At 41.3% G+C, this 17,733-nt stretch overlaps 2 protein-coding genes and 1 non-coding gene across 4 annotated transcripts; all 3 read right to left on the reverse strand.

Annotated features, from left to right (window-relative positions):
- Nucleotides 1-355: 355 nt before the first annotated feature.
- Nucleotides 356-4,748, reverse strand: LOC115197086 (protein phosphatase 1 regulatory subunit 15B). Of its 2 annotated transcripts, none has more exons than XM_029758270.1 (3): nucleotides 4,173-4,748; nucleotides 2,517-3,643; nucleotides 356-1,000 (listed from the first exon to the last, which is right to left on the reverse strand). In XM_029758270.1, exons 1-3 carry the CDS (start codon nucleotides 4,363-4,365, stop codon nucleotides 764-766), a joined length of 1,557 nt encoding a protein of 518 aa, XP_029614130.1. In that variant the 5' UTR covers nucleotides 4,366-4,748; the 3' UTR covers nucleotides 356-763. The 2 variants fall into 2 exon arrangements, with proteins under 2 accessions (XP_029614130.1, XP_029614128.1); XM_029758268.1 differs by having other exon boundaries at nucleotides 2,517-3,709.
- Nucleotides 4,749-4,851: 103 nt separating this feature from the next.
- LOC115197087 (40S ribosomal protein S13) lies at nucleotides 4,852-16,616 on the reverse strand. Its single transcript, XM_029758271.1, has 6 exons — nucleotides 16,551-16,616; nucleotides 11,830-11,878; nucleotides 7,541-7,619; nucleotides 7,078-7,247; nucleotides 5,469-5,569; nucleotides 4,852-4,932 (listed from the first exon to the last, which is right to left on the reverse strand). Exons 1-6 carry the CDS (start codon nucleotides 16,571-16,573, stop codon nucleotides 4,899-4,901), a joined length of 456 nt encoding a protein of 151 aa, XP_029614131.1. The 5' UTR covers nucleotides 16,574-16,616; the 3' UTR covers nucleotides 4,852-4,898.
- LOC115197798 (small nucleolar RNA SNORA19) lies at nucleotides 5,192-5,319 on the reverse strand. Its single transcript, XR_003879056.1, has one exon. It is a non-coding gene; the product is annotated as a small nucleolar RNA SNORA19 (small nucleolar RNA).
- Nucleotides 16,617-17,733: the final 1,117 nt, after the last annotated feature.

The raw sequence follows: 17,733 nt of genomic DNA on the forward strand, positions 1-17,733 counted from the left end.
TTCACTCCACTGAACAATCCCCAGGTGACCACACCCTCCCTGCTTTGTAGGCATGTCACCACAATCTGAGACAGAAAGCCTTTTGCCTTTACATGGAACAGCTGTGCCCATCAAAGGCATTAAATATAGATGTGACACATTACACATTCAAGTTATTTACACGATCCGACTTCTGTGTAGCTATGGTGACAGAGATATAGGTTTGGTCGTCCTCAGACAGAAGGGTCAAAGTATACCTCCCACTAAAATAATCACACCAACTGAAGTTCATTCCGATTCAAGTTATTCCAATTTAAAAAGTAGACGTTTAGTTATGGGTTTTCCTTATCCAAAGATGAATTACAGACCCTTATAGTTATGGTGTCAAACAGGATGTTTATTAACTATAGTATGATCACAAATACCATCTGTTAATGAATTATTTTAGTTCTAAATACACCACTTATCTGGATTAAGATAAACATTTCAAACTGGTACAAATTCAAACATTTTAAACAAGCTCCATAGGGCATTAATACATTACATTGCTGGGTCAGTCAGTAAGGCATACAAAAGAACATTACATACATTAATGTTGAGGTTAATAACTATATTCAATATAAAAATCAGTGCAACAGTGTTGAGGTACAGTGCAGGTAGAATTTGATGCCAAATCCTATTGGCCTAGGACCACCATGTTTTCATTATAATTGACCTAAAACCATATGTTGTATTGCAACCAATCAAAAGTTCTCATTAGGAAGGTACGGTAAAACATTTATGTTTAGAGCTCATGGACCAGTGGCACGGCTGATGTTGAAGTGCTGAGCAAATTTGCCCGAATCGTGTCTCTGTGTGATTGACTGAAGCAGTAGCCAATGGCCTGCTCTGTTCCCTGGATCCTCTTTCGGAACCGGTCTCTATCGCGGGCTAGTTCCTCCCATGGTCCTTTGCGAGACATCTGACGGGCAAAGGGCCAAGTATGCATCACATGGACCTGGACAAGTGGTGAGAACCGCACCTAAAATACACAAACAGGTACACATGTGTCAGATGAGAGCATTTGACTACAGTGTTGGGAGACAGTCACGCAACATTAACTGGAAGTGAAATCTCCGCTGACTCATGACTCTCGTATCACATGACAGGTTTAGTCATTACAACCTCTTGCTTAGCAACAACAAACAAGGGCTTGGGGAAGCACACAAGTAAGCCTACGCTGTGTCCGAGGTAGATGAGTCATTGACTGACCTCACCATCAACTATACTACAAGTTACATTAGGGCGATTCAACACTAGCAGGAGCAGGAAATATATTTTTGGTAACTCAGATTGTTCTGGCAATTCTCACATGGAAACTTCATTTGGGAGGAAGGCTGTTTAACATGCTTTTCACATTTGTATCCCAAACAATCTGTACATAATACAGACATCGTGGTGGCATTATGCTCCTTATCGTGTGCTCTAAAATATGGAGTATGTATGGATTCTGAAATACAAAGGTTGACATTTATTCAACATTAAAAATATTAATCTCAAAACTACCCCTTTTATTTTTTTATTTTAAGAATCGTTTGGAACAATATACTCTACAAGTACATCACATGTCCAGAAGGGGCTCTCTGCTAATGCTGAAGTTATGATACATTTTATGAGCATCACCAACAAACACAGTGAGTGGTAAATGGATTGAAATGGAACTCCATCTGCTGGTGATTTGCTGAAGTCGCAATCCTAAAGGAGGGCTGTGATTGGTTAATGACCTATAACTTCACTTGCTATGTATAAAATGGATTATATCATTAAGTACCAGAGAACCCACTCTGGAAATTTGACATGTTTAAAGAGAACATTGTTCTAAATGTCAAAAGTTAGCCAACTCAAAATAGTGTAGCTTTGAGATATTCATATTTAATGTTGAATAAATTAATGCGATTTTTTTTTCTCTTCTCAGAATCTAGACATAATCCATATTTGAGAGCTCACTATACATTTACATTTAAGTCATTTAGCAGACGCTCTTATCCAGAGCGACTTACAACTATACTGATACTATAATGACACCAAGATGTTGTCGGTTCACGGGTCTTAAAGGAGGCATGTATAAGTCTAAAAAGGGCCTAAAATGGCCTCTCATGATTCTCTCAAAAACGGTTTGTGATACAAATGGAAGGCATATCAAAACATCCTTTCTCGCCCAATTAAGTTTGTGAAAATTGCAAAAAAAATCTAGAATATCAGAAAAATATTTGCGCTCCCGCTAGTGTGGAATCACCCATTACCTTTTTATATATTTGTTTTGCATTTCTGAGTAAATGCAAAACTCCCTTACTAATATTCAGTTCCTAATATTCAAGTATTATGAACTGGATGTCTTGTTTGTTCATGTTTAGCCAATATGTAAACTTGAGCTATTAATAGTACATCATGTTTGGTTGCAAATTTTTATATGGGCGATGTGATAGGCATATATCATTTTTAAGGCGGTAAAACTAGAACTATAGACTGAGGGATGTAGAACATGGAAAACTAATAACCTTTTTCAGAGGGTGGTTGAACTTCTCCTCCTGAGGTTGTCCTTGTCCTCCTGTTACTTTAGCTTCAGGTCTCCTCCAGGGCACTAGTGTAGTAGCTGGGTGGTAATGCTGCTTTAGCGATCTCTTGGGTAGACAAGGCTTTGTGTGCCTGGTTGTTTGGAGGCTTTTGGCCACAACGTCCCTCTGCTTACCCTGCCCGGGTGGTGTCTGTGTGGGACAGGTCTGTGGGGTGAGTGGGTCTCCAGTGCTGAAGGCAGGTGGCTCTGTGGTTGTAAGGGAGCTCTGGAGGCAGGCACGGAAGTTCAGAGGGTGGTAAGGGTCTTCATTTTGGGAGCTGGACCTCCATAGCTGCTCCTCTGTGTCATCCTCAAAGGAGGAAGGGCCAGGGGTCTCGCTGTCAACAGTGTCAGAAGAACATGAGGCCCTTTCAGCCTCCTGGGAGTGTGTAAGTGTTTTGTCTGTGTGAGGGACTGAGCTGGCTACAGATGCCGTGAAACACAGGGGGTTGTATGGGTCGATGGGGCTGGTGAAGAGCCCCCAGAGCCTCTTGCTCTCCTCTTCGTCCAGGTCTGCGCAGGAACCATCAGAACTCCCCCAGCTGCTTTCGCTATCTGAACGACTGGTCCAGATGTTCAAGCCACCGAGGGTCTCTTGAAGTTCTTCACCCGGCCGGCCGGACAAGTTACAGTCGAGGCCGCCGCCAACTTGATCTTCATGTTTTGTTTCCCCCATATTGGAGCAGCTTGAATTGCAGGGGGGGAAAGAGAAGGGGTTGTAAGGGTTGCTGAAGGTGGCCAGGGACTCCCGAAGGGCTTTACTGTCCTCACTGTCAAACGCTCCCATGTTTCGGTCATCCTCTTTACCCCAGTAAACACTCAGATCCTGTTCGGGGTTGTCATGTTTGGTTTTCAAGTCAAACGCTTTCTCCTTGTGACACATTTCATCCAAGCTGGAGCTCCTGTGAGCGCTGCTCACTAACAGGTTACAGTCACCTGGAAAGCCCATTTTACAGCTGGGGTGGTGTCCAAGGTAAAGTCCATAATCGCTATCCATCCTGGCACGGGACACAAAGTCATCCACCAATCCACAGCACATCGCCTCAGCCTGTAGGCTGGAGAGAAAGGCCCCTGTGTGGGAATTTCCAGAGACAGAGTTGATTCTTAGGTGAACTTCAAACCTGAACATATGGAAAACTGTTAAAAGAAAAAGAACAATAGGTTAGGCTACCTATATACATTTGCCAAAGAGTCCCTCTTTTTACCTGATTAACCCATAGACTGTATGGATTAAACAATGTACAAACAAATTGTTGAGTGGTTCTATGTCCGGTATTGTTATTTGGACAATAACTAGCCTACCAACCCATTCTCCCCTCCAAATGTTTTATAAAATAAGGACATTAATGAACTTGTCATATTGTTACTGTCGCCTGTTTTACGGTACCAGGCCAAAACAAGTTACAATCCGTGCGACCAGGGCCACATTTCCCCACACATACAAAATGAAGTGAGGTTTCTGTATAAAAAATGTATTTTATTTAACCAGGTATGCTAGTTGAGAAAAAGTTCTCATTTGCAACTGCGACCTGGCCAAGATAAAGCAAGCAGTTCGACACATACAACACAGAGTTACACATGGAAATGAACGTTACTGTACCTGACAAGAAACTGTAGTAAATGACATGGATCAACAACCGTAGTTGTTCCCACAGTACGGTCCGTATATGCATGATCCCCGGTAGGAGTGCCATACCACCGACGCCAAACCTCTCCATCGCAGTTCGATGAGAACTAGTCGTAGAAGAATTGATGCCACTTGAGGCCATTTTAACTCGAGCCATGTCTATCATTCGAAGAATTATCCTCACGTATTCTGATATCGCTCGTCGAAAACAACTAGATTACTCTCCCTCGTCAGTTGTCGTACTGTATGAAAAGGCTTCATTTTCCCCTGAAGTATTACTTTCTACGTATATAAAATATCTCAAACGTTGACTAGTAGTGCAGGCATATTTTCAGTTGTGTTGTTGTAGTAGAGTGAATGTCGAACGACTGCGACGACACTATCCTTAAATAAACAAGTTCGCGTCATCATATCATGCTGTGATTGGACATGGTACGCGTCAGTCACATCCAAGTACCTCCTCCTCATTGTAAACTCTCCCTCCACTCACGTGACTCAGTGACGCAAGGAAAGTGCATGGAAAGTTCCCGGAAATTCTCCATGGTTGCCTCTTTAGTTCAGTCGAAAAATAAACGTATGACATCACAATAACACAAATAGAAGCTGCCACTATATATCCAGATTATGCCTCATTAAATAAATACAAGACAAATAAATATCTGAATCCCAATTATTTATTAATCCAAAACGTGATGATGATTATGCCACCAAAGCAGAAGCTGTCGAGGACTCGCTGTAGAAGAAACATAAAGGAAATGTTTAGAGATAGGAAAACGCAATAATACTCTCACAAACCAAAAGTGAACCACCTAACCAACCATGAAGAGAATACAAAGAACTGCTTTCCATTTCAATTTACAACACAAATCAGGGAACCCCACTTCAACATTTTTTTTAAACATTTTTAAATAATGACTCACATTCTAATTGGTTATATTTGACCCAAGATCAGACAACCCGGAACTAAACCATGGTTAGAGTGTATAATACAGTGCTATATGAAGGGGACTGGCAGAGTTGGCAGTGCAGCCACTCTGATAATTGACCTCTAGCATTCCTCTGGCACAACAGAAATATCTCAGCTCTTACAGGACAAAGAGCATGACAATGAGTTGTGCAGGAGTCATAGCGACCAAATGAAATGGCATAGACAGAGGTCTGGTACAGTAATATAATGGACATGTTATGAAGCAATTTGAGCTTAATTAACTATGGCAGACTGTGTTTGCCATATACAAAAGAGCAGTAATTGTGTTTACTGGTACATACTACTTCCAGTTGGGAGCAAGTACTCTCTTGGTCTTGTAGTAACGGGCCAGTCTGTGGATCCTGCTCTCGGTGAGAATCAGGCGGAACTTGGCATCTTTGTCCTGCAAAAAAAAACAGGGGTACAGATATTAGTATCTCTAGAAACAAAGTAGCTTAACAAGCTATTCTTAAAGAATGCACACATGACTCATCCCCACATGCAGTACAAAAACACCAGACCCAGACAGGAGAGTGCTGTCCCTGATATGGCTCAAAACTTAACACATCTTGTGAGAGACAAAAACGTGTTTACATCGGTCAGCCTACTTTTGACGATTGTGCGATGGGGGTCACTTCGGCCATCAGATGTAAATATACTGAACAAAAATATAAAACGCAACAATTTCATTGATTTTAATTAGTTACAGTTCATATGAGAAAATCAGTCAATTGAAATTAATTCATTAGGCCCTAACCTATTGATTTCACATGACTGGGAATACAGATATGCATCTGCTGGTCCCAGATACCTTAAAAAAAGCTAGGGGCGTGGATTAGAAAACCAGTCAGTATCTGGTGTGACCACCATTTGCCTCATGCAGTGTGACACATCTCCTTTGCAGAGTTGATCGGGCTGTTGATTGTGGCCTGTGGAATGTTGTCCCACTCCTCTTCAATGTCTGTGCCAAGTTCCTGGATATTGGTGGGAACTGGAACACACTGTCGTACACGTTGATCCAGAGCATCCTAAACATGCTCAGTGGGTGACATGTCTGGTGAGTATGCAGGCCATGGAAGAACTGCGACATTTTCAGCTTCGGGAACAGAGACTTGCGACATGGGGCTGTGTATTATCATGCTGAAACATAAGGTGATGGTGACGGATGAATAGCACGACAATGGGCCTCAGGATCTCGTCACAGTATCTGTTTATTCAAATTGCCATCGATAAAATGCAATTTTGTCCATTGTCTGTAGCTTATGCCTGCCCATACCATAACCCCATCGCCACCATGGGGCACTCTGTTCACAACGTTGACATCAGCAAACCGATCGCCCACACGATTCAGGTGGTCTGTGATTGTGAGGCCGGTAGGTTGTACTGCCAAATTCTCTAAAACGAGGTTGGACGAGGCTTATGGTAGAGAATTAAACATTAAATTCTCTGGCAACAGCTCTGATGGACATTCCTGCAGTCAGCATACCAATTGCACACTCCCTCAAAACTTGAGACATCTGTGGCATTGTGTTGTGTGACAAACTGAACATTTTAAACTAGCCTTTTATTGTCACCAGCACACGGTGCACCTGTGTAATGTTCATGCTGGTTAATCAGCTTCTTGATATGCCACACCTGTCAGGTGGATGGATTATCTTGGACGGGCGGCAGGTAGCCTAGTGGTTAGAGCGTTGGGCAAGTAACCGAAAGGTTGCTAGCTCGCTTAAAGGGACAGCGTTCTGAATAAAATACGGCTTATGAAAATACCTTCCTCCCTGCCTTGAAGTAAACACTGAAATGTCACAACTAGATTTCACCCATCAAGCCATATTAGAACAGTCATTAGCCTACCTCAAGGAAGGATGTATTTTCAGTGTCCCATCAGGGCCTATGTTATGTGAGCCTGCTCACCTTTCTGTTCCTCTCCAGATGCTTCCTGACAGCCACAGCCTTCTTGATGAGGTGGTACAGGTCCTCGGGGAGATCTGGGGCCAGGCCCTTGGTCTTGAGGATCCTCAGAATCTTGTTGCCGGTGACAAACCGCACCTGGGCCACACCGTGGGAGTCCCTCAGAATGACACCTGGACAGAGAGGGGGAGGAAGGAAGGGACACAGAGTCAACCGGACAGTCAAGAGAAATAACCTTAATCATGGTTGGATACCTGTCTGTTTGGCATGACACCAAAGCAGTTTGCCCATGAGGAAACAGACAGGCACCCCTGTTAGACTAAATCCAGCTTTATTCAGAACCCACCCAAAGATGACAATTCAACAACAATGAATAGATAAAGCTATCTCATTCATGGACCGTCAGCTGGTTGCTCAGAGGGAAACCATTTGCTGTCATGGTGGTATTTGCTATTGTTGCATTTACCAATCTGAGATGGGGTCAATCCCTTCTTGGCCAGCTTGAAGATCTGTTCCTTGACATCATCAGATGTCAGCTTCAGCCACTGGAAGAGAACACCATAAGAGTATTATGCCATTGATGGCCGGAGTATGAGGAGGGCTAACTCTTCATCCGATGATCACCTCACAGAACCCAGACTGCAAACGGATATGAAAATGTTCCTTAATCCAGGCTTGGAAGGATAGCTACTCCCGATTATAAGGAGTACACTGACATCATCCATTCCTTACAAACCTTTTCATATACACTTGGAGTCTGGGTTCAGCAAGCAGACCAGGAAATAAGCAATATAAGCTCCAACCAGTGTAACACCTAGCCACATTCTGTAACCCGGTATGTGAAGCTCCCATACGGAGTTAATTATTGGCTCCATACTCACCAATTACAGAATAATTTCCACCAAACTAAACTTAGCAGTACTTCCTTAATAATTTCCGATGGCTTATAAACTCCTGTGGCTAGTTGCCCATGAAACCAGGCAATCAGAAAATGCTGAGTTGTTTAATTTATGTTTTACAATATGCACAAATCAAATAATATACATGCTGTCATAATTTTTTCTAAAATCATCTCATTGATCAAGACCGGGTAACAGTTGGGGGTTAACTGCCTTGCTCAAGGGCAGAATGGCAGATTTTTCCACCTTGCCTCCTCTGGGATTTGAACCAGCAACCTTTCGTATACATTATTTGTCTTCAGGAAGGCCTGTGCAACAACTTAAAAAAAATTTTTTTTTTAGAGGAATGGGAGATTCCATATAGGCCGATAGTTTTTCAAATGTTCCGTGTCAAGGTTTGGCATTTGGAGGAGAGGCTTTATTACTGCCACTTTTTGTGAGTTTGGTATACATCCGGAGGAAAGGGAGCAGTTTATTATGTTCAACATAGGAGGGCCAAGCACAGTAAGTAGCTCTTTCAGTAGACTATGTTTGTGAATGTATCGAGAGATACATGGTTAAAAAACTTGAGCGTCTCCATTGATCTTAGGTCCTGGCAGTTCTGGGCAGACTCAGGACAATTGAGTTTTGGAGAAATACGCAGATTCAAAGAAGAGTCCGTAATTTGCTTTCTAATTATCTTTTCGTCTAAGAAGTTCATGAATTCAACACTGCTGAAGTAAAGGCTATCCTCTCTTGGGGAATAATGCTTTTTAGTTAGCTTTGTGACCATATCAAAAATACATTTTTGATTGTTTTTATTCTACTCAATTAGGTTGGAAAAGTAGGTTGATTGAGCAGCAGTGAGGGCTCTTTGATATTGCACGGTACTGTCTTTCCAAGATAGTCAGAAGACTTCCAGTTTGGTGGAGCGCCTCTTCCGTTCCAATTTTCTGGAAGCTTGCTTCAGGGCTCAGGTATTTTCTGTATACCAGGGAGCTAATGTCTTGTGACAAATGACTTTTGTTTTTAGAGGTGCGACTGCATCTAGGGTATTTCTTAAGTGATAATTCCCGAGAAGCCGGTATTTGGAGGATATATTGGCACAGGTGTTGTTAGTCAAGGGCTGGCACACCGTGCCAATATATCCTCCTAACACCAGCTTTGGTCGTTCTATCGGTTCAGTCATTTTGTTCTGTATCTATGGACGTGACCCAGTCGTTTGTTTTAAATGTTCCATTGCCATACTGGCTGGCAACGTTCTTATCCCTTGCTTGCTAGCTAGCCAACTAGGGCTAACTAAGTCACGTTCTGCAGCCAGAATAACAGCAAAGTAGCTGCATTTGCATTTGTTTACGCTGTTTTCGAGTGACATTTATTTGAATAAATCCATAACAATGAGCTAATGAGGCGCAATTTACTCTGTGCGCAGTCAGATGGAACAGAGTAAATAGGCATTTTAACGTCATATATTTAGCCGGTGGTAACTTGTGGAATACGGTTTTAACCAATCAGCATTAAAACTTGTTAGGGATAGGGGGCAGTATTCGGAAGTTTGGATGACTGAGGTGCCCAAAGTAAACTACCTGCTACTCAGGCCCAGAAACTAGGATATACATATGCATGGTAGTATTGGATAGAAAACACTCTAAAGTTTCTAAAACGCTTAAAATTATGTCTGTGAGTATAACTGAACTGATTTGGCAGGTGAAAACTCGAGGACACTTTTTTTTTCTTCTGTTGACCTGCCAGCCAATTCAAAGGTCAAGCTATTGAAAACAAAGACTTCCGCCTCCCAAATTGCAGTTCCTATGGCTTCCACTAGATGTCAATAGGTTTCAGGCTTGTATTCTGAAAAACCAACGAGGAATAGTTGTTTATCCTCAGGAAGTCCTATGACAAAACTAGTCTCATTGCACACGTGACCGCGGGAGCACGCTGCGTTCTTTTCCTTTCCTATTGAAAATAGTTCGCTCCCTATGAAATATTATCGTTTATTTAGATATTAAGAGTACCTAATAATGAATTAGAAACGTTGTTTGATTTGTTTGGACAAACTTCACTGGTAACTTTTGGAACTCCTATGTCTGCATTCTGAACGGGTGGATTACTGAACTCAATGACGCCTACTAAACAGACTATTTGGGATATAAAGAAAGAATTTATCGAATAAAACGACCATTCATTGTGTTTCTGGGACTCTTGTGATTGCGATCAGAGTGACTTATTTTGTCGCTATTTGGGATTTTGTGACGCCTGTGCTTGTTTGGATAATATGCTGTTGTGGGGCGCTGACCTCAGATAATCGAATGCTGTGCTTTTGCCGTAAAGCCTTTTTGAAATCAGACGATGCGGTTAGATTGCCAAGATTCCAAGCTAAAGAATCATGTACGACACTTGTATTATCATGAATGTTTAATATTGCGTTTATTGTATTTTGAATTTGGCGCTCTGCAATTTCACCGGATGTTGTCGAGGTTGGTCGCTAGCGGAACGCCTGCGCCAGAAAGGTTAAGGATTAGACACACCCGTTGTATTAGGAAGGTTAAATTTAGATCTCGGTTCGGTGGTTAACTGATTTTTTTTACTCCGACGTCCTCGGGTAGGTGGAGGGAGTCTGGAAGGGAATCTAGGAATCTTTAGGTTGTCTGAGAATTTATATAGTGGCTTTTGATAATCCTTGGTTGGGGTCTGAGCAGATTATTTGTTGCGATTGCAAAAACATTTTGTCCTGTTCCACAGGACAAAACTAGATCCGGGGATTGACTGTGGCAATGCGTAGGCCCGGAGACATGTTGGACAAAACCCACTGAGTCAATGATGGCTCCGAAAGCCTTTTGAAGTGGGCCTGTGGACTCTTCCAAGCGAATACTGAAGTCACCAAAAATGTGAATATTATCTGGGCGGTCTCTATAAAAGTCGCTGACCGCACACCAATACGCAAACTATCACAAAAATAACAGCTGACCCCTTTATTGTAAATAAGAATATATGTTTTTAAACATTTCTGTAAAAAGTTAAAGACGCACAAATATCACAACTCCCAAGACATGCTAACATCTCACCATTACAATAACAAGGGAGGTTATCGTTTTTGAGGGGGGTATGATATTTGTGAGTCTAACTTTCTCACTCATTATTCACAATTCATTCAGGATTATCCATAATCATGGTGGCATTCACATTAATGTCGAAGTGTTTAAAAACATTATATTCTTATTTACAATAAAAAGGGTTGGCTGTTTTGAGTGATAGTTTGTGTATTGGTGTGCGGTCAGCGACTTTTATAGAGACCACCCAGAATTCTCTGTGCCATTTGAGACACAAAAGGATAGCTGCGTTCTAAGACCTGCTACCACCAGCGCATATGACAAAATTAACAGTACAAAACCAAACATATGGATTATGCAATTGATCTTGTGTCATCGTGTTGACTACAACCTTTTACTAACATCACCAATCTGAGGTAAAAAAGGACGTGCAATTCTCCCCAATTCAATGTGGTCAAAACGTCAGCTTGTAGTAACACATACTGTCCACATGCTGGAAACTAGCGTAATAATTCAATATCTTCATTTAGGATGATTGTAAATGAAGCAAGATTTTTTTCAATAATCACACATTTCTCATTAGTGGAACCATTTTGAGATTACAAAAATGCTCTTATGCACAATTTAACCGGGCGCTCTGGAAAGAACTCCCATATCTACAGCAGCCCATTCATTTGACTTCCCTACCATCAGGGTAGGTGTCCACTCACCTTCTTACTGAAGGCTTACTTACCAGTCTTATGTAGACACTAGCTGCCTACATCCACTCGTATAGTATACAGCAGACCAATATTGACCCAACAATACTGATGAACCGTTGTACTTACAGTGGGAACACTTCGCCTGTAAGGCAGCGCCGACTGGGACAAGCCCTTTCTGCAACAGAAATGGCGTTCACATTAGTTGGGCAATTTCTAAGTAGCTAAACTGGCAGCAAACATGTTGAAAACTGTTTGGATGCGGTGCAATTCATTGTTGGCTACAAATTCAATGAACCGACCGAGTTGGTGATAAGACTGAGTCCGTCAAACACTAACGTTAGTAGGGTGTTAGTTCACGTGACAAAATCTGGACACTGAGCGGGAATACGGTTTGATTCGGGTGCTCACTTTATTAATCATGATATTGTGGTGGAAATTCAACACCAGGGACACCTGAAGTCAATATTCAGTGACTCACTATTTATTTTCAGTTAATTGTAGAGGTTACAACAAACACATGTACAAGTCTGTCACAAGCTCCGCCAGGGTGGTCCCTTCAGTCCTCTTATACATTGCTATATAAAACAGCTACATAGGCATTGTTCATAGAGTTGGTTCCTGCAGGTGACTGGTTAACCAAGAAACTGAGCAATGTCTCCCATCTTAACTTCCAGAACATATTCTAGCAGTTCTGCCAATTTGTCTGACTGAGGAGGTCACAGTCACCTGCACGAACCGAGAGTTAGAGAAGATGCATACTGTGTATAATTCAAGGCTCTCTCTTCAGACAATACCATTTTATTATCTGAATTAAATGTAAATATTTTTTCGGCTGAGTGAGAATGTAAGCAACAAACAAGCATTAATTTACACTGTGACCATATACAAAAACGTATATCACTACAAAGCTCAGGTTCTTGGTAGCATTTTAATATGCTGCTATAAAGATTTCATGCTGAATTGTTGAAGCGATCATAGGTTTACCGCGAGTAGGTGGCTAACAAGCCGTTTAGCTAGCTAGCTAATTTGTAAGTCGCTCTGGATAAGAGCGTCTGCTAAATGACTTAAATGTAAATGTAGCTAACATTAGCTGAGGGAGAGAGTGGGCCGTTTTCTCCTCTCACTGCGTTCTCAAGACTCCCTCTCTCGCGCGATTTGGTGAAACAAAAATTCACTTTAATCAATTTAAACCTCAGGAACAATTTGATATGAAGCAATTGAAACTATGAATCGGGAAACCATGCAGTTTATTAGGCTACAGATGAAATAAGTTATGATGAACGTTACAAGGTGGTGAAAGTGCATGGTGATCTTGATGCTCCTCTCCAATAAATAGGGGGGTCTTATTCTGGTGACATGATGATCGATGCTTGACTGCCATTTGACAAATAAAGATATTCTTGCTCCTATCCATAGTATTCTCATCATGTAGACGAGCCTACCCGCATTGTTTCTGCGAATTACATTTAGTCTATAATCACACACTTATTTTTATCCCAACAAGTCCATTTGGTGGAAACACTGGTGGGGAAATGCGTATATTTTCATTATGCAGGTTTTACAATATTCGTATGAAAATCTGTCACCAATTAGATGGAAACCTAGCAATTGTCAATGATTTTATTGCATACATACATTAAATATGTGCATAAATTAAAAGGACATTTGCATATTACATTCTATTTTAACATGCTCATATTATTGTATAACCCCTGAAACTGTCATGTTGATAGGACATTCCTTTCTTGAGATATGTTTCATAAGGGATGCGTTCCATGGAAAATAATGAACGACTGGAAGGTGTGTTCCACAACGCACTAGCGGAGAGGACCTGACCTTCCACCCAGGGGAGTTGTATTATTTTCCAGGAAACGCATAGAGCCCCGAGTTGATTATCCCTTTTATACCATGGTTATAATTTAACACATTTGCCAGTAGAAATGTACTCACTTGCTGGAAGAAATAGGTTCAACATCCAGTAGCTAGAAAGTTTAGCTGGCTATAGTAGTTGGCATGGTAACCAAACAAACAGACGTGCTAGTTTAGCTAATCAAACCATCAGTACTAGCTAGTGAATATCGAATTTAGTCTCTTTTTTTTTTTTAAACTATAGACATTGCATTCTACCGTGCAAATATACCAAGCGTTATATGGAAATAATGCACGCTTTAGAACGCTCTTAAAGCCAATCAGAGAGAATTGGCTAACAACTCCATGGTATAATTAAGTGATAATGTCCGAGAAGCCGGTGTTTGGAAGAAAAACGGGTGTTGTTCGTGGAGGGCCGGCAAACAGTGCCAATATATCCTCCAAACACCGGCTTGGAGGGCATTATCACGTTTATACAGCGATTTACATATTTTCATTAATATATATATATATATATATGAATTTATTCATATTATTTCATCCTTCCACAAGATATAGTCCCGAAACAAATCTAGGATTGCTACCCAAGCTGGCTGGTCAGTCGTTCTATTGGTTCGGTTGCCAGAGACGCGACCCAGTTGTTCAGTCTTTTTGTTCTGTTTCTATGGACGCGACCCAGTTGTTCAGTCTTTTTGTTCTGTATCTATGGACGCGACCCAGTTGTTCAGTCTTTTTGTTCTGTATCTATGGACGCGTTGGTTGTTCTATAACCAGTCGTTGGTTCTAAATGTTCCATTCCCATACTGGCTGCAAACGTTCTTATTCCTTGCTTGCTAGCTAGCCAACTACGGCTAACTTACAGTCACGTCAAACAGTGCAGCTAGTGACATTTATTTGGATACATCCATAACAATGAGCTAACGAGGCACGACTTCGCCTAGCATAGAAAATGTGCTCACTCGTCAGGACAATGTTGTTCAGAGGAGCTAGCCAACAACACAGCTACAGTAACACAATCACTTCAAACTGACGCTGGAAAACTGCAAACTAGCTGCGTTTCGTTTGACCTTTTTTCAATTGCCTTTTCTTTGTATATATATATATATATATCTATAAAACTGATTAATGATTTCAACTGGCTCAGAAACGCTGCTTGCCTTCTTTCTCTCGCCCCGACCCCTACACGTTCATTACTATGGGACAGTTGGAGACCGAATTTGAATATGGAAACACTGTTGCAAATGTTGGAGACAGACAGACAATGTTGGAGACAGACAGTTTATACAAATTTCCGCTGTTAAAAACTAAATATTAGTCTAAAATGAATGTGAGAATGTCTAGATGCTTTTTATAATAGTGGAGATCAACTTTATGAACTTCCCTGCCTGGGCTGATGAGACAGTGGATTGCGCAGTCAGATGGAACAGAGTAAATGGGCATTTTAACGTCATAGATTTAGCTGGTGTTAACTTGTGGAAAAGACACTGTCTGAAATGCACTTTTAACCTATCAGCATTCAGGATTAGACCCACCCGTTATATAATTAAGCAACAAGGCCGAAGGAGGTGTGGTTTATGGCCAATATGCCACGGCTAAAGTCTGTTCTTTCAGCCAATCAGCTAGGGCTCGAAACACCCAGTTTGTTTGTTAGTCTGAGTCCAGTCTATCATTTTGGTGCTATTTTTGGAAAAAGGCTTTGCCATTGACCTGTGCCTCCAACACTCTACTCAGCAAATTGGACGTAGTCTATCACAGTGACATCTATTTTGTCACTCTAAAGCTCCATATACTACCCCCCACTGCGATCTGTATGCTCTTGTTGGCTGGCCCTCGCTACATATCCGTCGCCAAACCCACTGGCTCCAGGTCATCTATAAGTCTCTGCTAGGTAAAGCCCCACCTTCTCAGTTTACTGGTCACCATAGCAACACCCACCCGTAGCACAAGCTCCAGCAGGTATATTTCACTGGTTATCCCCAAAGCCAACTCCTCCTTTGGCCGCCTTTCCTTCCAGTTCTCTGCTGCCAACGACTGGCACGAACTGCAAAAGTCACTGAAGCTGGAGACATATCTCCCTCACTAACTATAAGCATCAGCTGTCAGAGCAGCTTACCAATCACTGCACCTGTACACAGCCCATCTGTAAATAGTCCACCCAACTACTCTCATTCCCATATATATTATTTTTGCAACACAGTATCTTTGCTTGCACGTCATCACATGCAGATTTTTCACTCCAGTCAGTGTTAATGCTAATTTAGTAATTATTTCGCCACTATGGCCTATTTACTGCCTTACCTCCCTAATCTTACATTAGCACACACTGTATTTAGATTTTTCTATTGTGTTATTGACTGTACGTTTGTCTATCCCATGTGTAACTGTGTTGTTTTTGTCGCACTGCTTTGCTTTATCTTGGCCAGGTCGCAGTTGTAAATGAGAACTTGTTTTCAACTAGCCTACCTGGTTAAATAAAACAAATCTGACCACACTGTGCTTCTGAGAGTCTGTTGTGTCATTTGGTATGCTCCGTTCAGCCCTAAAAGCAATGTTTATTTTACCACTAGAACACCCTAACGTTAGCTAAAATGACTCCATTGTGACAAGACTAAATTGAAAAAAAAACGGAGTTACCGTTAGCTCATAACGTTATAAGCTAGTGATAAAGTGTTTGTGTGGTGGATACTTTAACTTGCTGACTTTACATCATCTCACAGAAATGCAGGGAAGTGTGTTGGCTAATTTACGTTAGCTAGCAGTAACCAGAGTTATACGACTGGCTGTAACTAGCTTGTAGCCGGCTAAGTTAGCTTGCTAAATGGGGCAATGTTCAAACTCTTAATTTATTGGGACTGGGGCGATTTAGACGGTTCAATATGGATGTCATGTGTACACAATATATTCTTATTGCATAAATGGTAAATATATTTAATAACTGATGTTTAAAAGCTGTTTTGTACGGTGAAAATAAAGCTTACCCGGGAGCGTGCATGCGACCCATGATAGCAGTAGAGAAAGAGAGAGCTTTGGATGGCGGGTCGTTCCTGAACGAACAGCTCTTTTGGTGCACGTTGGGAATCGAGGGAGCCGTTCATTTGGCTCACAGATTTGCATACTGTTAATCAAATATTTTTTATAACTAAACCTCATTGTTCAATCTGTGCTGTTAATATTTACTTTTGAGCTCCAGACATCTATTATCTGGATATAAATTATAAAAACATTGTCTGAAGATGGTAATTCCTCAGTGCAGCAACAATATAGTGAGGGTGGTTTTTCTTTCTTTTTTTTACAGGCAATCTAATAATTTGATCAGGTAAACATTTATTTTAACTCACGTTTCACGATCTGATATAACGGTAAGCAACGTTTTAGACTTTAAATTAGAGATTTAGAATTTGTTCATGGTTTCAGGGCAATTTCTAAGCATTACTGAACGAGGAGCCGTTTGGGAGCCAAATGAACGACTCGTAGGTGAACAGAGCAAAATAATCCGGCTCTTTGAAAATATTCGGAATGAACATGAACGCCTGCACGCGATTGAAAGAACAATTTTGCGCCTGCGTGGGAAATTACGTCAGATGCGCTTGAGTAGAAGAAAGCCACAATCCCGCACTGTTTTCAGACAACTGAACTGCAGCCCCGCCACTAGATTGGCTGTAAAGGTGAGGGATGGCGCTGGAGGAACAAAACCATTCTCAAACAACTTTCTATTTTCGGTCAAATGTGTGGTACTGTTTTTTTTGGGCTATGTCATAAGAATGCTTTTCACTGACTTTTCCAGCTAAATAAGACTCCTGAACATCTAATCAAATGGCTACCCGGATTATTTGCATTGTTCTCCCCCCCATTTTTAAACTGCTTATCTCTGTTTATTATCCATGTATCTCTGTTTATTATCCATGAATAGTCACTTTACCTCGACTAACCTGTACCCCCGCACATTGACTCTGTACCGGTACCCCCTGTATATAGCCTCACTACTGTTAATTTATTGTTGCTCCTTAATTCGTTTTTTTTTTAAACTATTTTTTCTCTTTTTACTTCAGATTATTTTAGTAAATACTTTAACACGTATTTTTCTTAATTAACTGCATTGCTGGTTAGTAAGCATTTCACCTTTAGGTCTAAACCGGTTGTATTCAGCGCATGTGACAAATG

Source organism: Salmo trutta, chromosome 7, assembly GCF_901001165.1.
Source record: "Salmo trutta chromosome 7, fSalTru1.1, whole genome shotgun sequence".
NCBI classification, from domain to species: domain Eukaryota; kingdom Metazoa; phylum Chordata; class Actinopteri; order Salmoniformes; family Salmonidae; genus Salmo; species Salmo trutta.

Bases quoted from the DNA above. Each gene is read 5' to 3' on its own strand.
- LOC115197087 (XM_029758271.1), bottom strand. From the start codon at position 16,573: ATGGGTCGCATGCACGCTCCCGG. The intron at 7,248-7,540 runs GTAAATGCAACA...CTCTCTGTCCAG, and splicing joins ATTGACCCCATCTCAGATTG to GTGTCATTCTGAGGGACTCC. The intron at 5,570-7,077 runs GTGAGCAGGCTC...TTTTTTTTGCAG, and splicing joins ATCTGGAGAGGAACAGAAAG to GACAAAGATGCCAAGTTCCG.
- LOC115197086 (XM_029758268.1), bottom strand. From the start codon at position 4,365: ATGATAGACATGGCTCGAGTTAAAATGGCCTCAAGTGGCATCAATTCT. The intron at 3,710-4,172 runs GTACAGTAACGT...TTCTTTTAACAG, and splicing joins TTACTACAGTTTCTTGTCAG to TTTTCCATATGTTCAGGTTT. The intron at 1,001-2,516 runs GTTATTAGTTTT...TGTGTATTTTAG, and splicing joins TCAACCACCCTCTGAAAAAG to GTGCGGTTCTCACCACTTGT.